The sequence below is a fragment of the Nomascus leucogenys genome, chromosome 19, assembly GCF_006542625.1.
Source record: "Nomascus leucogenys isolate Asia chromosome 19, Asia_NLE_v1, whole genome shotgun sequence".
Taxonomy (NCBI): Eukaryota; Metazoa; Chordata; class Mammalia; order Primates; family Hylobatidae; genus Nomascus; species Nomascus leucogenys.
Window position 1 is genome coordinate 36,373,014 of NC_044399.1, and position 22,824 is coordinate 36,395,837.

General features: G+C 39.5%; 1 protein-coding gene across 3 annotated transcripts in view; it reads right to left on the reverse strand.

Moving 5' to 3' along the window:
• Window positions 1–22,313, reverse strand: part of NSRP1 (nuclear speckle splicing regulatory protein 1) — a 72,863-nt gene extending 50,550 nt beyond the window's left edge. Inside the window, exons 1-3 of one of the 3 annotated variants that reach the window (XM_012503543.2) lie at window positions 22,263–22,297; window positions 21,795–21,825; window positions 20,967–21,060 (exon numbers count right to left, since the gene is read on the reverse strand). Coding sequence is in view for 1 of the 3 variants with exons in the window: in XM_003277079.4 (XP_003277127.1) it covers window positions 20,967–21,060; window positions 22,263–22,282 (114 nt within the window). In the remaining 2 variants the exon portion in view is untranslated. Of the gene's footprint in view, window positions 1–20,966; window positions 21,061–21,794; window positions 21,826–22,262 lie in introns of all 3 variants that reach the window. The other 2 variants (XM_003277079.4, XM_030800115.1) reach the window with 2 other exon arrangements.
• Between the last annotated feature and the right edge of the window lie 511 nt (window positions 22,314–22,824).

Sequence of the window (22,824 nt, forward strand, 5' to 3'; positions counted from 1 at the left end):
GATCCAACAATTCCCCCACCAGCCCCCAAAGTATACAGTTGGCCCTCTGGATCTGTGGGTTCCATCTATGTGGATCCAACCAACCATGGTTTCAAAATATTTGGAAAAAAAAAAAAACTGTGCCTGTACTGAAGATGTATAGGCTTTTTTTCCTTGTTATTATTCCCTAAACAATAGAGTATAACTATTTACATAGTATTTACATTGTATTAGGTATTACAAGTAATCCAGAGATAATTGAAAGTATATGGGAGAACGTGCATAGGTTATGTGCAAATACTATGCCATTTTATATCAGGGACTTGGGCATTCACAGATTTTCATATCTGTGGGAGGAAGGACCTCAAACCAGTCCCCCACGGACACCAAGGGACAACTGTACACTCAAAAGAACTGAAGGCAGGAAATGAAACGGTTACTTATACAGCCATGTTCATAGCAGCATTATTCACAACAGCCAAAAGGTCCAGGCATGGATGAACAGATTAAACAAAATGTGATACACATATACAATGGAGAAGGAAATTCTGACACATGCTATACCATGGATGAACCCTGAGGACATTATGCTAAGTGAAATAACCCCATCACAATAAGACAAATACTATATGATTCCATGTATATGAGGTATCTGGAATGGTCAAATTTATAGACACAAAGTAGAATGGTGGTTGCTAAGGGCTGGGCAGGGCATGGGGGAAGGGGAGTTATTATATAATGAGTATACAGCTTCAGTTTGGGAAGATAAAAAAGTTCTCAAAATAGACCATGGTAATAGTTGAACAACAGTGTAAATGCATTTAATGCTACTGAACTACACACTTAATGCTTAAATGGTAAATTTTATGTTATGCATATTTTACAATTTAAAAAACAGCAAATAAAATCCAGTTGCACATTTAAAGAATAATACACCAAGACTAAGTACAGTTTATCCTAGTATTTTAAAGAGTGGTTTCACTTTTGAAAAAAATCTATCAATGTAATTTACAATAGTAACAGATGCGGAAAAAAGAGCTGACAAAATTCAATCCCTAATTAAAACGTTTAGCACCTAAAGTTATTGGTCAATTTTGATAACTGATCCTGTGTTAACAAATATCACCAAAGTCTCAAGGCTTACAATACAAACGTTTAATTCTTGCTCATGCTACATGTCCATTGTGGATGGCTGTGGCTCCTCACTGCCTTCATTCTAGGACTGAAGCTGAAGGCACAGTAGCTATATGCAACATATTGTTCATATGGCCGAGGGGGGAAAAGCAATGACTTAATCAGGCAATGACTCCTGAAGTTTTGCTCAGATACAGCATACATCACTTCCACTGGCTAAAGCAAGCCTCATGGCTAAGCCTGATATCAAGAAGGTAGGAAGTATATTCTCTCACAGGGAGGGGCACCTGGTAGAAGGACTCTATTATGGAGACAAACTCAGTAGAGAGGATTGCCGAATAGTTGTAAATAAGAAGATTTGTGAATGACAAATCTACAATACAGGGAAACTCCCTTAATTTGAAAAAGGATATTTACCATGAACCTAGCGTGAATAGCATACTTAATGGTGAAACATTAGAAATACCTTCATAAGGTCAGAAACAAGAAAAGGATGCCTGCTATTACTACTATATTTCAAGAATACTCTTGAGGTTCTACTCAATGCAATTAGACCAGAAAAAAAATTAGTATTAAAATCATTTTCAGGTAATATGATTACCTATTCAGAAAATCCAGAGGATTTTAACCTATTATTACAACTAATAAAAGAGTTCAGCAAGGTGCTCAGATACTATATCCACATACAAAAAAAATCCTTAGATATATACATAAAATATGACGTATGTACAAATGTGTGTGTGTATAATCACTACTGCTGTGTATAATCACTACTGCTGTGTATCAGCAATAAATGCTTAGAAAATGTAATAACTTTAAAAGATCCCAATCAATCATATGGGTTATTAAGTCAATTAGCTGTGTAATCTCAGGCAAGTTAAACTTTCTGCCCGTTTCCTCAACTGTAAAATGAGAATAATAACATCTTATTTCTCTGATTCTAAAACACAGATTCTTCATATTTTAATCTCTCAGAAATCAGTGACTTATTAAAAAAATGCTGTCACCCAGGAAGCAATAATGATGCTCTGTATGAAAAGTTTTCACTGACACTTTCTGGTAACACCAAGAAAGCATCAATATCAAAGCAGCTTAGATTTGATAAAATATGGTAAACCAATTAACATAATTACGAGATAATTCATATCAAACACATAAAGCCATACCTAACATAAACAAAGTGCTCAATAAACTTCAACTTTTCTTATTCTTTGTCCTATCACATATTAAAAGAGATTATAATGCTAGAGAAATTGAAATAATATGGTATTGAAGCAGGATTAAAGAAAAAAAATCAATGAAACAGAATAGTCCAACGAAACAAACCTACATATTTATGGAAATTTAATATATAATAAATGAGCCATTTTATATCGGTGGGGAAAGCCCAGACTGGTAGTTCTCAATCGTATCATACCCAATACTCTTTTTGTTTTTTGTTTTTAATTTTGAGACAGAGTCTTGCTCTGCCTCCCAGATTCAAGCAATTCTCCTGCCTCAGCCTCCCGAGTAGCTGGGACTACAGATGTGCACCACCACACCCAGCTAATTTTTGTATTTTTAGTAGAGATGGGGTTTCGCCATGTTGGCCAGGATGGTCTCAAACTCCTGACCTCAAGTGATCCATCCGCCTTGGCCTACCAAAGTGCTGGGATTACAGGCATGAGCCACCACTTGAGCCTGGGACATCAAGGCTACAGTGGGCCACGATCACAAAAATAAAATAAAATAAAATAAAATAAAATAAAATAAAATAAGCAGTTTTTCATCTATATGCATGTTCAGAGGGATTTCACCTATATTAATGGGGGCATGAGATGCACAGTATCTACCACCCCTGGTCCTCATCAAAAACTGGTGCCAACACCGGGTGCGGGAGCTCACGCCTGTAATCCCAGCACTTTGGGAGGCCAAGGCGGGTCACTAGGTCAGGAGATCGCGACCATCCTGGCTAACGCAGTGAAACCCCGTCTCTACTAAAAATACAAAAAATTAGCTGGGCGTGGTGGCGGGTGCCTGTAGTCTCAGCTACTCTCGAGACTGAGGCAGGAGAATGGCGTGAACCCAGGAGGTGGAGCTTGCAGTGAGCCGAGATCGCGCCACTGCACTCCAGCCTGGGCGACAGAGTAAGACTCTGTCTCCAAAACAAAACAAAAAACTGGTGCCAACAACACCCTACCTAAGTTAACTCTGATAAGCTCCAGGCATGGTGGCTCACACCTACAGTTCCAGCACTTTGGGAAGCAGAAGTGGGCAGATCACTTGAGCCCCAGGAGTTCAAGACCAGCCTGGGCCAACATGGTGAAATCCTGTCTCTACAAAAATTAGCTGGGCATGGTGGCACGTGCCTGTAGTCCCAGCTACTCAGCAGGCTGAAACGGGAGGATTGCTTGAGTCCTGGATGCAGAGGTTGCAGTGAGCTGTGACTGCACCACTGCACTCCAGCCTGGGAGACAGAGTTAAGACCCTGTCTCAAATAAATAAATAAATAAATAAATACAACAATTATGATAAGCAAAACCCACTCCACAAATTTCTGAATCTCCTCTTGAAGTAGCAATATACCCATTGAAAACCCTTGGGATAGACTGTTTAAAAAAAAAAAAAAAATATATATATATATATATATATAATATATATCCGGACAATGGGATGTCATTTTTGTTGAAAATTAAATATAGCCTAATCTCCTCAAAATATTCCTAGGTCACTGGAAGGCAAAATTGTGTAATTTCACATGATAAAAAGCACATTTGAATACAACTTCTATTTGTGTTCCCTTTCCAAATAATAAATAAGATTGACCCTTTGAAGTCAACCCGATCTTTGCCAGTCCCCTACTAACCCTTTTTCTATTTTTTCTGAATCCATTCTCTGAAACTTTGGAAATTCCATTATGAACAAACTAACTCTCAGAGGGAGTACATTACATTGTTTAAAAGCATGGACTTGAATCAGGCAGACCTGGATTCAAAATTTAGCTCTATTGGCCGAGCGCGGTGGCTCACGCCTGTAATCCCAGCACTTTGGGAGGCCAGGGTGGGCGGATCACGAGGTCAGGAGTTCGAGACCATCCTGGCCAACATAGTGAAACCCTGTCTCTACTAAAAATACAAAAAAAATTAGCAGGGTGTGGTGGCGGGCGCCTGTAGTCCCAGCTACTCGGGAGGCTGAGGCAGGAGAATGGCGTGAACCCGGGAGGCGGAGCTTGCAGTGAGCCGAGATGGTGCCACTGCACTCCAGCCTGGGGGACGGAGCCAGACTCTGTCTCCAAAAAAAAAAAAAAAACAAAAAAAACACAAAATTTAGCTCTATTATCTAAGTACTCTGGGTGTGCTATGGACCAGTTAACTTCTTAACATCCTAGTTTTCTTAGCTGTAAAATCTCTCATTTTTCCTTAGCTGCTTCTCTTTCAGCCAAAACCTGCACAAATTATCTCTATCCTAAGACAACAAAAAGGAAAATTAGTGACTGTACCATTATAGGCATTCCTTGTTTTATTGTGCTTCACAGATGTTTTATTACAAATTGAAGATGTGTGGCAACCCAGCATTGAATAAGTCTATCAGTGCCATTTTTCCAACAGCATGTGTTCACTTCATGTCAGTGTGTCACATTTTGGTAATTCTCACAATATTTAAAACTTTTTCATTATTACATGTTACAATGATCTGTAATCAACAAGCTTTGGTGTTATTAATGTATCTGTTTGGGGAAGCCATGTACCATGCCCAGATAAAATGGATAACTTAACTGATAAATGTTGTGTGTTTTCTGACTGACTGCTCCACCAACCGGTGTTCTCCTCTCTCCTCTCTCCCTCTCCTCAGGCCTTCCTATTCCCTAAGACGCAACAATACTGAAATTAGGTCAACTAATAACCCTACAATGGCCTCTAAATGTTCAAGCGAAAGAAAGAGTAGCAGGTTTCTTACTTTAAATCAAAAGCTGGAAATGATTAAGCTGATTGAGGAAGGCATGCTGAAAGGCGAGACAGGCCCAAAGCTAGGCTTCTTGCAGTCAAACAGTCAAGTTCTGAATGCAAAGGAAAAGTTATTGAAGGAAATTAAAAGTTGCTACTCCAGTGAACACATGAATAATAAGAAGGCAAACAGCCTTATTGCTGATATGGAGAGAATTTTAGTAGTCTGAAGAGAAGATCAAACTAGCTACAATGTTCCCTTAAGCCAATTTAGAAGCTGCAGTAAGTTATCCAGAAAACCTAACCGGGACCATCAATGAAAGTGGCTACACTAAACAACAGATTATCAATGTAGACAAAACAGCCTTCTATTGGAAGAAGATGCCATCTAGGACTTTCAAAGCCCAAGAGAAGTCAACGCTTGCCTTCAAAGCTTCAAAGGCTGACTCTCATTGACAATTTGAAAAACGCTAGGGCCCTTAAGAATTATGCTAAATCTACTTGCCTGTGCTCTATAAATGAAACAACAAAGCCTAGATCACAGCACATCTGTTTACAGCTTGGTTTACTGAATATTTTAATCCTGTCATGGAGACCCACTGCTTGAAAAAAGATTCCTTTCAAAATACTGCTCACTGACAATGCATCGGGTTATCAAGAGCTCTGACAGAGATGTACAAGGAGACGAATTTTGTTTTCAGGCCTATCATCAACACACTATCCATTCTGGAGCAAATGGTTCAAGGAGTAATTCTGACCTTCAGGTCTTATTTAAGAAATACATTTCAAGGCCAGGTGTGGTGGCTCATACCTGTAACACCAGCACTTTGGGAAGCCAAGGCAGGTAGATTGCTTGAGCTCAGGAGTTTGAGACCATACTGGGCAACATGGTGAGACCTGTCTCTACCAAAAAAAAAAAATAGCTGGGTGTGGTGGTGAGTGCCTGTGGTCCATGCTACTCGGGAGGCTGAGGTGGGAAGATCGTTTGAGCCCAGGGAACAGAGGTTACAGTGAACCAAGATCATACCACTGCACTCCAGCCAGTGACAAAGTGAGACCTTGTCTCAAAAAAAAAAAAAAAAAATACATTTCATAAACTCTACAGCTTCCACAGTCAGTGATTCCTCTGATAGATGTGGGCAAGTAAACTGAAAACCTTCTGGAAGAAATTCAACAGTCTAGAAGCCATTAAGAACACTTGTGATTCATGGGTGGAGGCCAAACATCACTAACATGAGTTTGGAAGAAGCTGATTCCAACCCTCATGAATGACTTTGAGGGCTTCAAGACTTCAGTAGATGAAGTGGCTGCAGATGGGGTAGAAATAGCAAGAGAACTAGAATTACAAATGGAGTCTGAAGATGTGACTCAACTGCTCATGATAAAACTTGAATTGATGACAATCTCATGATTAAACTTGAATTGATGACAAACTTCTTCTACTGGATGAGCAAAGAAAATGGTTTCTTTTCTTTTTGAGACAGTCTCGCTCTGTTGCCCAAGCTGGAGTGCAGTGGCATGCTTGACTCACTGCAACCTCCACCTCCTGGGTTCATGTGATTCTCCTGCCTCAGCCTTCTGAGTAGCTGGGATTATAGGCGTGTGCCACCACAACTGGCTAACTTTTTTATTTTTTAGTAGAGATGGGGTTTCACCATGTTAGCCAGGCTGGTCTTGAACTCCTGACCTCAGGTGATTCGCCTACTTCAGTCTCCCAAAGTGCTGCGATTATTGGCATGAGCCACTGCACTGGTTTCTTTTTTCTTTTTCTTTTTTTTTTTTTGAGACAGTCTTGCTCTGTCGCCCAGGCTGGAGTGCAGTGGTGCGATCTCAGCTCACTGCAAGCTCTGCCTCCCGGGTTCATGCCATTCTCCTGCCTCAGCCTCCGGAGTAGCTGGGACTACAGGCGCCCACCACCACGCCCGGCTAATTTTTTGTATTTTTAGTAGAGATGGGGTTTCACCATGTTAGCCAGGATGGTCTCGATCTCCTGACCTTGTGATCCACCCGCCTTGGCCTCCCAAAGTGCTGGGATTACAAGCGTGAGCCACCGCGCCTGGCCTTGCACTGGTTTCTTTATATAGAATCGACTCATGGTGACGACATGAGCATTGTTGAAATGACAACGAAGAATTTAGATAATTACATAAACTTAGTTGATAAAACAGCAGCAGGATTTGAGAGGACTGACTCCAATTTTTAAAGTTCTACTGTGGGTAAATGCTACCAAACAGCATCACATGCTACTGAGAAATAATTCATTAAAGGAAGAGTCAACCAATGCAGCAAACTTCATTTTTGTCTTAAGAAATTGCTATGGCCACCCAGCCTTCAGCAAACACCACCTGATCAGTCAGCAGCCATAAACATTGAGACAAAACCCTCCACCAGCAAAAATATTATTGCTGGCTAAAGGCTCAGATGATCATTAGCATTTTTTAGCATAAAGTATTTTAAAATTATGGTATAGGCATTTTTTTTTAGCTATAATGCTATTACACACTTTAAAAACTACAGCATAGCATAAACATAACTTTTATATACACTAGGAAACAAAAAATTTACATGACTTGCTTTACTGAGATATTTACTTTATTGCAGTGGTCTCGAACCATACCCACAATATCAGTGAGGTATACCTGTGTATCTTCGAACTATCATTTCCATCTCTTCCTCTCTCTCTTCTCTGTCAAACTCTTTCAAAATAAGATTACTAATTAAATTTTAAAAGTTAATATTCAGATGAAAGGACAATAAAAGACAGAAAAACTACAGAGCTAAAGAAAACATATTGAAGACTAAAATAACACCAATAGAGCTAATAAATAAATTAGAAACAGTAAGAAACAGAAAAGCTATAACTGAAACACTGACAAAAGTTTAATCTTAGTTAGTAGAGAGAAAAAGACATAGACTGACTAATTTCCCTAAATACCTGTTTAATTCTCCTTACCCTGCTCTACTTTTTCACAGCTCTGTAACCTTCTAAATTCACGTGTAACTTACTTATCTGTTATGTTAATTACTTATCACCCCCCCCCCCCGCCCACCACCACCTTGAGAATATAAGTGCCACAAAGGCAGTGGCTTTTGTTATGTTTCACTGGCACAGGGCAAGTGATCAATAAATATCTGTTGAATGCATTAATAAATGCATGACGATGATATGAAAGACAAAGATGACCCTCCAAAATGATAACCCAGCACATGGATGACAGTAAATTTCAATGAAATGAAGCAAAAGCTAAATATTCAGAGAAAAAGCAACAATGTACTCCTGGAAAAAACAATTCAACATTATTTGCAGCAAGACACATTGAATTAAAAAGGCTATAAAGAATATACTCTCCAGTAGTCCAAGCCAATTAAAAAAAGTCTAGAAGTAGGGATAAAAGAAATTATAGTGTTGTACTTCCTGATAAGAACATTAAGTACTAGAAAAAATGACTAATGCCTGTAATATTTTGAAATAAATTGTTATTCTAGAAATATTACACCCAATCAAGTAGATATTTAAGTGACAAAAGCAATGGGCAAGCATTCTTTAACAATCAAAAACTTAAGAAATAATGCCCCAATGAGCACATGTTGAAAAACTATGAAATTAAGTCAAAGACCTCAGAAATGGAAAACAATGGTTAAAAAGACTAGTGGAGGCTGGGCATGGTGGCTCACGCTTCTAATCCCAGTACTTTGAGAGGCTAAGGCAGGAGGATCGTTTGAAGCCAGGGGCTCCAGAACAGCCTGGGCAACACAGTGAGACTCTGTCTCAACAAAAAAAATAAAAAAAAAATTAGGCAGGCATGGTAGTGCATGACTGTAGTCTCAGCTACTTGGGAGGCTGAGGTGGGAGAATTGCTTGAGCCCAGGAGGTTGAGGCTACAGTGAGCTGTGACTGAGCCACTGCACTCTAGCCTGGGCAACAGTGAGTCCCTGTCTCAAAATGAAATATTTTAAAAAAGAAAAAGAAAAATAAGGAGGACAGAATTCTCTTGCCATCTCCCCACTTCTAATAGAATTGTCTTAGTTCCATCCTTTTCCTTTTCTCTCTTCTTGCTTTTTCACTCTTAGCCGGTAGGTTAAGGATGAAATTTTAGCAAACTGCACAATTACTTTAAATCCCTCACTGTTTATACTCTGATACACTCGGTACCATGAATTTACTAGTAATTCAGTTTAATAGCATGAGAAAAGTTCACAAATTCTTAGCCATCATTAAAATAACCTAAATTTCCCAACATTTTCACAATATGCTTTGTCTTATCTATGTACAACTGTCTTTTTATTTGAACTATATTAGACTATATCTAGAGAAATAAGGCATTATCTGATTAAAACTGATGAAAAACCACAACTAAAACATATTGATTTGGATGTACTATAATGTTCAGATAGATTAAAATTTTAACTTTTTCTTACCAATAGTAAGCCAAACAGGCTTCCAGCTAAAATAAGATTAATTTTTCATTAGGAAAACCAAACCTTCAACTTATTTTTTCAAGAAAATTTTTAAAAAGATTAAAGAGGAGAAATATTAAGAAATAGTGAAGGGACTGGAAGTGTATACACTTATGTAATCCTGTAACTTGCTAATGCTTCTTACTTTGGGAATACACAATTATGGTTATCTTTTTTTTTAAGCACTCACTTCCTTGTATTCGTCAAAATTATAACAAAATAATAATATGATTTTGGAAAAAAACTCACACTACCATGCTAAAAAGTAACCATTTTCATTTATTATTTTTTACTTATCTGTGCACCTATAGCATTGTACAACCTAAGTATTCAATTTTGTATCCTGCTTATTTCATCTTACTTCATGCTTTTAAAATGTCCCAATATTTTCTCTCCTAGTCTATCAGATAAAATGTGTTATTTCTTTTTACATTTTAATACGATTTGGAAACTAAATACACTATGGGAAATCCTTAAAAGTCACCATAATTTTTCTTAAGAAATAGCTGAAAATATAGAAAAGTATAAAAAAAAAATAACCACGCCAGGCATGGTGGCTCACACCTGTAATCCCAGCACTTTGGGACACCAAGGCAGGAGGAACACTTGAGGCCTGGAGTTCAAAATGAGCCTGAGCAATATAGCGAGACCCCCATCTCTACAAATTAAAAAAAACAAAACAAAAAACCACTCATTGTCTGCCATACAAAGATAACTACCATTAATATTATGAAATGCTTTCTTTATTGTCTTTTTTCCTTTTATCTATAACAAATTTGTCTATTTTTTTCACTAAATGTTATTTCATGATGAATATAATAGCCATAGTATTGCACACACTTTACTTACTCATGCTTTCACTGTTGAAAGTTGGACTGGTCTTAAGTTTTTGCAATCATAAAGAGACCCAAGATAAATGCTTTTGAATACCTAAAAATATTTTGTATCAATTTCTGACAATTCCAAGACAAAATTTTAGAAAGGAAAATATTGGCAAGGTTTCAGTCTCCTGACTGGTAACATTGGGTAAGCCAATAGTCAACTTTTTAAAGATTTATACTAATTTTTGGAATTGCTTTCCAGAAGAGGTCCATCTGCTTCCAAAAATGTGCGTCAATTTATAACAAAAATTCGAGTGCAATTTCACAAAAATCTTGCCATTTCATTTTTAAAAAGTATTTGGCTAATACGATGGCAAAAAATGGTAGCTCACTATTGTCCTAAGTTTACATTTCTTATAGTAAAATTGAGTATTTTTAGTGTTCAGTAGATAGTTCTATTTTTTCTATATTTGTCTCTAAATGTGTTTTCCTCTTTTTTTTCTGCTAGGGTTTTAATGTTTCCCTTATAATTTCTATAAATGCTTAACCTATAAAAGGACTATACCATGGCTTCTGAGTAATTTTATATATATGATTTTATATATATATATATAAAATTTCATATACATATATATACATACTAAGTTCACAGCCAGGTGCAGTGGCTCACACCTATAATCGCAACACTTTGGGAGGCCAAAGCAGGTGGATCATTTGAGCCCAGGAGTTCAAGAGCAGCCTGGGCATCGCAGTGAGACTCTGTCTCTACAAAAAATAAATTAAAAAATTAGCCAGGCATGGTGGTGTGTGCCTGTGGTCCCAGCTACTTGGGAGGCTGAGGTGGGAGGCGTGCTTCGGCCTGGGAGGTTGAGGCTGCCATGAGTTGTGACTGCACAAATTGTACTCCAGCCTGGGTGAAACAGCAAGATCCTGTCACAAAAAATGAAAAATAATAATAATAATAAATAATGTAAATAAAATGTAAAACTAAGTTAATAAATTTTAGCTATCTAAACTTAATACTCTCTTTTAAAGTGGTTAAAAAGTTTTGTCTCTTTATCCAAAAGCAACAACTAGGCCAGTTACAGCAGTTCACACCTATAGTCCCGACACTTTGGGAGGCTGAGGCAGGAGGATCACTTGAGGCCACAAGTCTGAGACCAGCCTGGGAAACAGAGGGAGACCCTGTCTCTACAAAAAATAAACAAATTAGCCAGATGTGGTGGCATATCCCTGTGGTGCCAGCTACTGGAGTGTTTAAGTGAGAGGATCACTTGAGCCCAGAAGGTCGAGGTTGCAGTGAGCCATGATCATATCACTGCACTCCAGCCTGGGCAGCAGAGCAAAACCTTGTCTCCAAAAAAAGTGCAACAATTTTCAGACTGTATACATCGTATCTCTTAATGGCATATAAATTATGTTACAAAACTAGATTTCACAAGTATCCATTGTTTAGAAATAAACATTTCAGTTGCCGACATTAAAAGGAAAATTCATTATGCTCTGCAAAATGGGCAGGCATTTATCATAGATAAACATCTAAAAAGGAGTTCTATGTTTAATCTGTCATGCAACATCTAACCATTTTGGTCACTTAACAACACTTGTTAAATATTTGTTATCAAAAATACTTTTGAGAACAATCATACAGACCAGTGGTCAGCAAGTTATAGGCTATGGGTCAAATACAGCCCATCTCCATTTTTGTAAATAAAATTTTACGAAAACACATTTATTACTCATGCTCATAATTTACATATTGCCTAATGGCTGCTTTCACACTGAGACCGAAGTTGTACAGTTGCCCTGCAAGGCCTAAAACATTTACTATCTGGCTCTTTACAATACAGACAGCTAAAACACCTGAATAAATAATCTTACTGATTTTTAGAAGCTAGCCTAGGCCAGGCATGGTGGCTCGCACTTGTAATCCTAGCACTTTGGGAGGCCAAGGTGGGCATTTTACTTTGAGCTCAAGAGCTTGAGACCCGCCTGGGCAACATGGCGAAACCTTGTCTCTACAAAAAAATACAAAAATGAGCCGAGAGTGGTGTCTTGCACCAGTGGTCCCAGCTACTCAGGAGGCGGAGGCTAAAAGATCGCTCAGGCTGGGAAGCGGAGGTTGCAGTGACCCGAAATCACGCCACTGCACTCCAGCCTGGGCAATAGAGCAAGACTCTGTTTCAAAAAATAAAAACGAAGCTAGGCTAGATGGCCAGATCCCAATTCATAGAGCTCATACTTTATCTAGTACAGTGACAAGGCATGTATGTAAATAACTTATAATGCAAGCTGTTAAAAGCTAAGTGCAATAAGAAAGGTAAAGAGTGTAAGAAAAAGGAAGAGATTCTTTCCAGTGAGGAAAATCAAAGAAGGTATCTTGAAAGAAGTAGCTTTTGCAATGGGTTTTGAAGGATGGCTATAATTTGGACATTAAAAAAATGGGGAGAAGACTTCCAGTGTAAAGAAAAGCAGAGGTGTGAAAAACTGCATGCATGACAGTGTACTTTTTATGGAGGAACAGTTAAGAGAAAATGCTAGTAAGCATTCTAGGGGCAAAGCATAGAGAAGGTTTTCAAAGTCAAGATTAGCAGTTTAGATTTTAAATATAATTACGTTCAGGATCAGTGATTATAACTGTGCTTTAGGAAGATCAATCTGACAATATCATAAACAATTTGAGGAGACAGATAATAAGGAAACTAGTTATGAAACAAAATAATCCAACAGAAAAGAATGAACATGGTGACAGTGAGACCAGAAAAGAGGATGGATTGGAAAAAAAAATAGATTAAATATGTTATTATGACAGCAAAACCACTCACTTATGAACTGACAGCAGCATCAGAATATGCTTTCTTACTCACATGGTGTAAAAACCTTCACCCCCCCAAACCATCTCTTCCACCTTGAACAAAATGATAATTATTTCTAACTTATTCTGACAATTTGAAAAAGAGGATCTACTAGGCCGGGCATGGTGGCTCACGCCTGCAATCACAGCACTTTGGGAGGCTGAGGCAGGCAGATCCTTGAGGCCAGGAGTTCAAGACCAGCCTGGCCAACGTGGCAAAACCCCATCTCTACAAAAAATACAAAAATTAGCTGGGCCTGGTGGCAAACACCTGTGATCCCAGCTACTTGGGAGGCTGAGGCACAAGAATTGCTTTAACTTGGGAGGTGGAGGCTGCAGTGACCCGAGATCGCGCCACTGCACTCCAGCCTGGATGACAGAGCCAGACTTTGTCTCAAAAAAGAAAGGAGGAACTGCTTAAATTATAATTAAAAGATATAGACTACCACTTTCCCACTAAACTAACCCTGGATGCAAGCACAAAATGAAAACAATTCATGTGCTAGGGCTCTCTCTGTTGAACCACTAGAGAGAAAATCTGATCTTAAATTTAAGCTGCTGAACTGATAAAAAGAACAGATAAATTGGCTTCATAGCAGCTCCTTTTCAGGTGTATCAAATGCTCTCCTCAGGAGGGGAATAAGAAATTATCTTTCTTCTATATTTTCCACAGCACTAATAATTTAATTGTTGCTTAAATTGTTGACTAATTATGAAAGAGATTTTAATATATAGTCAAATCACACAATTTTTTTTTAATCTTTTTTTTGAGACGGAGTCTCGTTCTGTCACCCAGGCTGGAGTGCAGTGGCTTGATCTCAGCTCACTGCAACCTCTGCCTCCAGGGTTCAAGCGATTTTCCTGCCTCAGCCTGAGTAGCTGGGATTACAGGTAGCTGGGATTACAGGTGCCCACCACCATGTCCAGCTAATTTTTGTATTTTTAGTAGAGATGGGGTTTCACCATATTGGCCAGGCTGGTCTTGAACTACTGACCTCAAGTGATCTGCCCACCTCAGCCTCCCAAAGTGCTGGGATTATAGGCCTGAGCCACCATGACTGGCCAAATCTCACAAACATTTAAATATACTCAATAAATTTACTTCTCAGTAAAAAGACAAGCTGGAATTAACCGGACTGATTTTTTTTATAGGTAAGGAAATTATTCTAAGGAATGGTTTTATATTCTGTTCACTAAGAAATAAGCTGCAGCTCCCTTGTCCATTGGCTTTGACTGGAAGGTAGGAGAATCTTTCTCTCTAAGACTGAATCTCCCAAATGTTTCTGCTCCTTCTGGACAAGCCCAGTTCCCACCAGGTAACTCTGGTCCCCAGCCTCCAAGAACCATCTCCTACTTGTATCCCTCTATATATCACTACTTGCTTCTTACTGCTGCTAATCTCTCGACTGCCTCATCATCCCCTTTTTGGCATCTCAAGTCTTCCATCACCTATGTTAACAATTCTCTGTATTAAAGTTCCACTACAGGAAGGAGGAAAAGAAGAAGAGCAGGAGGGAAGGAGAAAGCTAGCACAAAATGGCCCAGGCCTATCCTTGCTGACTCTAGTGTACCCACTGGCTAGCTAACACCAGCCTCATTTCACAATGGAAAAGAAACAGCAGTAACGTCAAAAAACTCTCTAGATTACTTGTGTAAACCCATCCTTCTCAAACTGTGGTATGTTGTGGTCATTTCATATTGCTTTTGCTTTTTCTTTTAGAGACAGGATCTCCCTCTGTTGCCCAGGCTGGAGTGCAGTGGCACAATCCTAGCTCACTGCAGCCTCAAACCTGGGCTCAAGCAATTCTCCCCCACCTGAGCCTTCCAAGTACCTAACACTACCAGTGTGTGCCACCACACTTTTTTTTTTTTTTTTTTTAGAGAGACGAGGTCTCGCTGTTGCCCAGGCTGGACTTGGACTCCTAGCCTCAAGCGATTCTCCCACCTCAGCCTCCAAAAGTGCGTGAGGGTACAGGCATGAGTTATCATCCCTGGCCATGATGCTTTGTGTTACACAGTATACCAGTGTGCTTTAATGTGAAATGCAAGATAAGCATGTCCAGTCTTTCTGTTGTATCCATAGTAAGTGATTTTTATAATTATTTGTATATTAAACCACAAGGGTGCTAGAAAATTTAATGGTAAATAGACGATGGACAATTTAATGGTAAACAGTCTTCAACAAAAGGTGCTGGGACAACTGGATATCCATATGCAAACGAATGAAGTTGGACCCCCTATCTCTTATTATGTAAAAAAAATTTTTTTTTCAAAATGTATGAAAGACCTAAACTTAAGGACTAAAACAACAAAATTCTTAGAAGAAAACATAGTGGAAATCTTTGTGACCTCGGATTAGGCAATGGTTTCTTAGGTAGGACACTAAAGCACCAGCAACAGCAGCAAAAAACAGACTTCCTCAAAACAACTTTTGTGCTTCGAAGGATATTTTCAAGAAAAGTGAACAGACAACCCACAGAACAGGAGAATATACTTACAAACCACATATCTAGTAAGATACTAAAGGAACTAATTGAACTCTTACAATCCATAATAAAATGACAACCCAATTTAAAAAGAGGTAAAGCCGGGCGTGGTGGCTCATGCCTGTAATCCTAGCACTTTGGAAGGCTGAGGCAGGCAGATCACAAGGTCAGGAGTTCGAGACCAGCCTGGCCAACATAGTGAAACCCCATCTCTACCAAAAATACAAAAATTAGCTGGGCGTAGTGGCACATGCCTGTAATCCCAGCTGCACCTGTAGTCCTAGCTACTCAGGAGGCTGAAGCAGGGGAACTGGCTGAACCCAGGAGGTGGAGGTTGTAGTGAGCCAAGTTCGCGCCACTGCACTCCAGCCTGGGCTACAGAGCGAGACTCTGTCTCAAAAAATAAAATAAAGTAAAAAGAGACAAATGTGGCTGGGAACAGTGGCTTGCACCTGTAGTCCCAGCACCTTGGGAAGCTGAGGCGGGAGGACTGCTTGAGGCCAGGTGTTCAAGACCAGCCTGGCCAATATAGTAAGACCTCATCTCAATTTTAAATTTTTTTTAAAAAAAGGTAAATGACATGAATATACATTTCTCCAAAACCAAAAAAGTGTCCAACATTATTGGCCACCAGGGAAGTGCAAATCAAAGCCACAATGAGATACCACTGTACACCTTCTATATGGCTACAATAAAAAAGAAATGTTAGACAGGATGTGGAAGTGTCAAAACCCTCATACATTGCTGACAGGAATGCAAAATGGTACAGCCATTTTGAAAAAGTCTAGCAGTTCCACAAAAAATAAAACCAGGCCAGGTGTGGTGGCTCACACCTGTAATCCTAGCACTTTGGGAGGCCAAGGCGGGCAGATCACCTGAGGTCAGGAGTTCGAGAACAGGCTGGCCAACATGATGAAAACCCATCTCTACTAAAAGTACAAAATTAGCCAGGCATGGTGGCACATGCCTGTAATCCCAGCTACTCAGGAGGCTGAGGTGGGAGAATTGCTTGAAACAGGGAGGCAGAGATTGCAATAAGCCGAGATCACGCCATTGCACTCCCAACATGGGTGATGAGTAAAACTCCGTCTCAAAAATATATATATAAATAAAACCAGAGTTATCATATGAACCAGAAATTTATATCCTAGGTACATATCCAATAGAATATCCAATAGAAATGAAAACATATCCACACAAAAAACCTATACACAAGTATTTATAGCAGCATTATTGCCAGAAGTTGGGAAAAACCCAAATGCCTACCACTGATAGATAAAATATGGTACATTCATACAATGGAATATTATTCAGTAATAAAAAAAGAAATAAAGAGTACTGACACGTTACTTGAGAACATCATGAGAACATCATGCTTGAGAACATCATGCTAAGTGAAAGAAGTCAGACACAAAAGAAAGCCTATTGCATGATTCTATTTATATGAAATGTGCAGAATAGGGAAACCCATAGAAACAGAAAGTAAATTAGTGGTTGCCAGGGTTTAGGGGTGGGGAGAATGGGGAGTGATGGTAATGGGTACACAGTTTCTTTCTGGGTGAGGAAAATGTTCCAAACAGTGGTGATGCCTGCACAACTCTTAAAAACCAGTGAATTGGCCGGGCATGGTGGCTCACGCCTGTAATCCCAGCACTTCGGGAGGCCGAGGCAGGTGGATCACGAGGTCAGGGGTTCGAGACCAGCCTGACCAACATGGTGAAACCCCATCTCTACTAAAAATACAAAAATCAGCTGGGTATGGTGGCAGACGCCTGTAATCCCAGCTACTCAGGAGGCTGAGGCAGGAGAATTGCTTGAACCCGGGAGGTGGAGGTTGCAGTTGCAGTGAGCCGAGATGGCGCCACTGCACTCCAGCCTGGGTGACAGAGACTCCGTCTCAAAACACACACACACACACAGAGTGAATTGTACACTTTAAAAGGGTAAAGTATACAGTATGTGAATTATATATTTTTTTAACGAGGGAAAATGATGACCAAAAAAAAAAGATCTTGCATGAGGACTCATCTCTTTCCCATATATTCAATGTGGCTGTCTGGTCCTACTTATTTCTGTGGTATCTCTCACATTTTTCCCCATTCATTCCCACCGACCTCAACCTAGGTTGAGATCTCTCACCTGAACTACTAAAAAAGCCTTCTAACAAGCATTTTGAAACTTATCTCTCATTTCTCCCTTTATTTGCTTTACAATTCAAGAGTTATCCTCCCAACAGTGTGATAATATCACCGAATTACTCAAAAACTACTTGAACATATAAAGTTGAAATTTTATACGAAAAATTTAAGGTACTCCACAATCTGGCCCAATCCTGTTACAACCTCATCTGCAACATTTTTTCCTACATACCCTCTTCTCCAGCCACATTATTCCACAAAAACGCCCTGTACTTGTATGCCATTCTGTATTTCTTGCTGTTCTCTCCCAAACGAAATTATTTCACCTCTATTTTTGCCTATTTAAATCTAAACCAGCCTTGAATGTTATTTAAATGCTTATTCCTGCCTTGATTTTCCTGCAACAAAGTGAATCATTTCATTCTCTACATTTCATTCACATTCTGTAACACTACTGTTAAAACAAGGCAAGACAGAAGAATAGTATAGGTTTGAAGGTCAGATAGGCCTGTGTTCAAATCCCAATCTTGCCACTTATTTATCAGCCACATGTTCTTGAACAAATTACTTAACCTGAGCTTCAATTTTCTGACCTGTAAAATGGGAATAATAATACATCACAGAGTGATCCTGAAGATCAAATAAAGTATAATGAGCACACAGGAATCCTCAGTATATTAGTTTCCTTTTCAAATTTCAGTCTGCTTTATATTCTTGTTCACATGTCTGTCTTCCCCACTAGACTAGACACTGGTTGAAAGCAACACTATATATGGTCCCCAAAAAAACTATTAAAAGGGTACCACATAATAAAAAGTACATAGGCTACAGGTGCAAAACTGATCAACTCTTAACCTATTGTAGGTATTATTTATTAATGCAACAACATAATTAAAAATTCAAAAGTTATAATTAGTAACTTCCTTAATATTCCATTTGAAAATATTCTAGTTGGCTATGCAGAAATGGAGAGTTAACTAGGAACCTGGATTCATTTCTTACGGTCAATTATTCTAATATTTTATGAAGAAATAAAAACAGAAAAATGGAAGAAAAACTTAGGTCACTGTTAAAGGGGAAAAAATCCATTTTAAGAAAAATGTGATTCTACAGCTACATGGATGAATCTGGCATTATACTGAGTGGAGTAAGTCAGACATAAAAGAGTACATACTGTATGATTTTTTTTAATATGAAATTCTGTAACAGGCAAAACTAATCTAGTGATAGAAATACGAGCATTTGTCTGGGGTAGCAAGTGGGGAGGTAGACTGACTGCAGGAGGGTATGAAAAGCCTTTTGGGAGAGAGGGAAATGTTCTAAATCTTGATTGGGGCATATACATTTGACAAAAATCATCAAGCTGTACACTTAAAATCTGAGAATTTTATATGTAAATTATACCTCAATTTTTAAAAACTGTGAGCCATACAGGGCCAATGTCTTCAAAAGTAGCAAAGAAATATCAAATATGTTCAATTATCCACCAATGCTATTATATAATAAAAACTGAAAAACAGCCAGGCACAGTGGATCATGCCTGTAATCCCAGCACTTTGGGAGGCCAAGGTGGGTGGATCATCTGAGGTCAGGAGTTCGAGACCAGCCTGATCAACATGGTGAAATCCCACCTCTACTAAAAATACAAGAATTAGCCAGGCGTGGTGGTGTGTTCCTGTAATCCCTGCTATTCAGCAGGCTGAGGCAGGAGAATCGCTTGAACCCAGGAGGCGGAGGTTGCAGTGAGCCGAGATCGCACCACGGCACTCCAGCCTGGGCAACAGAGGGAGACTCCATCTCAAAAAAAAAAAAGAGGCTGGGCACGGTGACTCACGCGTGTAATCCCAACACTCTGGGAGGCCGAGGCGAGTGGATCACCTGAGGTTAGGTTCAAGACCAGCCTGGCCAACATGGTGAAACCCCGTCTCTCCTAAAAATATAAAAATTAGCTGGGCGTGGTGATGGGGCACCTGTAATCCCAGCTACTCAGGAGGCTGAGGCAGGAAAATCTACTAAATATACAAAAAATATTAAAAATACTAAAAATACAAAAAAAAAATAAAAATAAAAATTAGCCAGGCATGGTGGCAGGCACCTGTAACCCCAGCTACTCGGGAGATTGAAGCAGGAGAATCACCTGAACCTAGGAGGCAGAGGCTGCAGTGAGCCAAGACTGCACCATCACACTCTAGCCTAGGTAACAAAAGCGAAACTCTGTCTCAAAAAAAAAAAAAAAAAAAAAAAAAAGAAAGAGAAAAACATTAAAACATGATGGGAGTATTAGAAAAGCACACATCTACTGGGTGCGGTGTCTTACGCCTGTAATCCCAGCACTTTGGGAGGCTGAGGCAGGCGGATCACCTGAGGTCAGGAGTTCAAGACTAGCCCGGCCAACATGGTGAAACCCTGTCTCTACAAAAATACAAAAATCAGCTGGGCATGATGGCAGGTGCCTGTAATCCCAGCTACTCAGGAAGCTTAGGCAAGAGAATCGCTTGAACCCAGGAGGCGGACTTGCAGTGAGCCGAGATCATGGCATTGCACTCCAGCCTGAGCAACTGAGCAAGACTCTGTTTCAAAAAAAAAAAAAAAAAAGAAAAGAAAAGAAAAGCACACATTTGGGGTTGTTTCTGATATATAACTGTGGGCTTCACAGAAAAAGTTTTGGCTGCTACAATAGAAAATGTTTATATTAGATGTTATTGTAGTACTATCAAGGGTAACTATTCACTAGCACGATTATAACTGAGCAATTACATTTGGCAGACACTGAATTTAAAAAAAAGTAGTATTGTTAAGAACTGTTATATAGTGATGTTAGCTCATGGTTAACAAATTAAAAACTGCTTTGCTAATAAAAATTTGTAGGAAATTGGTGACATCTTAATAACTCATACCTAGGGATCTTTACACGAACAATTTTGTTATGACAATTTCAGTAGTCTGAAAAGACCGTGTATTTGTTTAAAGGTAAAGTTTGCAGCTTTTAGAGGGAAAAAAATCTTTAAAAAATCGGTGAAGCTGCTTTCTTTACACCTTCCTTTTCGACAATTCTGTAAATTATACTCCACTGTATTGACAAATAACAAATGCAAAGGTATCAGAGTCACAAGTTCAATATTTAAAAAATTTACATTTCCAACCATGCACGAGTAAAACATAGGTTTCCTTACCTCATCATCATCATCAGAATCATTCCCAAACACTGATGGTTTTTGCAAAACAGGGTGCAACTGCTGTGTTTTCTTTGGCAAAATAAGCCCATACCTGCATATATTTTTTTTGAAATAGAAATTAAACCTTTATGTTTAAATGTTAACAAACACATCTACTACCTCTTCCACATGAAGCTACCAAATCAAAACATGCCATAAGCTTTATGAACACATAATAGACTGTTTTTGCTTCTCAGTGATCTCAAAACTCTAACATGCCGTAAGATTCTATAATTACTACTCTTAAGTGATCATTTGTGGACACGGGCTAAACTCGAATACCATTTTTATCAGAGAAGTAAATGAAAAGTTCAGAAATGTTTTAAAATGGCGAAGTGACAGTAACATTTAAAAAAAAAATGTGTAGTGGAAAGTTTAGTTCATGTCCACTGAAGATTTTAAAATGCTTTCAACTATCCTTGCGGTCTAAACAGTCAAGAAAATGGCTAGATTTTTTTTCCTACTTTGTACTTACATAGTTTCTAAGAACTGACTGGATAGTGTAACTCCCGAAAATTTTTAAAAGATTAACTGAGAAACCCAAGTAGCCATGGGGCAAGTTCGCATTACACTTTATTAAGATCACGTGCTTTGCCTCGGAGCATCTGAGAGAACCATCCCATCAGATCCAACTCCTTTAGTTTCTCACGTTTTGGCCTTTAAGATGCGGAGATCACGGGAGGCCGCATCAAAAGTAAGGATTACACATCAAAGGTAAAACTTTCAAGTACGTACAGTATTTGTCTCTTTTGCGGCAACGTATACCCCAATTTCCTATATGCCTACCCTTTTTCTGTGGCTTCTCAGAACAATATTCCTAAAACGACAAGGAAGGGCGGGAATCAGGACTTGAGCTTCTGCCAAGGAGAACAAGGCCCTCTAAGGAAGCCAGGAACTGTCTCTCTTCACACTGCCCCTGAGAGCATCCAAGCGGGGAGAAACTCAAGCGCGGGGTAGGAAGCAAGACTGAGGGGCCTCAGACCGAGCTTTTGGAAAATAGAAAAGTCTCGCTCTCTGCCCCTCAGCCTAACTTCCTTTATTTCCTCACAAGTTTCTCCCTCAAACTTCGGGCTTCCATCCTGGAAAATTACGGGGGAGGGGAATCTATGTTCCTCAGGACTTCTCGTTTTTTCCCGTCTCTACCCCTGACGACACAGTCCCTTCACTTCCAGCGCATTTAAAACTCCTCGGCCAAAGACACAGTCGCCGTAGTTTCTCATCCCCCAGCCTGACCCTAACTCCCGGATCACTCACTGCCTGCCCGGAATCGCCATCTTGCTCCCGTGTCCGCTGAACGCGGCCGACGCCTCCGTGACGCTGACGCCGATGACGTCACGTAAACTCTCGCGCGGCTTTGGGTGGCCCGGATCCTGCTTGTCGGTTGAATCGCTGGTTTGAGTCACTTCTACGGTGCTGGGAATTGGATCCAGTGACTTCTGTTTTGTTTCGGAGCCCACCGGCTGCCTCAAAATCTGTAGGAGAAAGGAATGACAACGTTCTAGGCCAGTTGTTTGCAGTGTGTGGTTCTGGGACCAGCGGCATCAGCATCACCGGAGATACTGTTAAAATGACACATTCTCGGGCCCCGCCCCAAACCTGCCGAATCAGAAACTTTGGAGTGGAGCGAGTTATCTGAATTTTAACCAGCGGGTAATTCTGATAAAGCTTGAAAACCACTGCCATGGCTATCGATAATCCCCTTACCCCCTTCCAAGTGTTCACTTTAACTGGTTCAGGATAATTAGGCGAAAAATGAAAATCTGTGTATTAATAATACCTTACATAGGACCAAAATTATTATTTAAATAAAAAAATT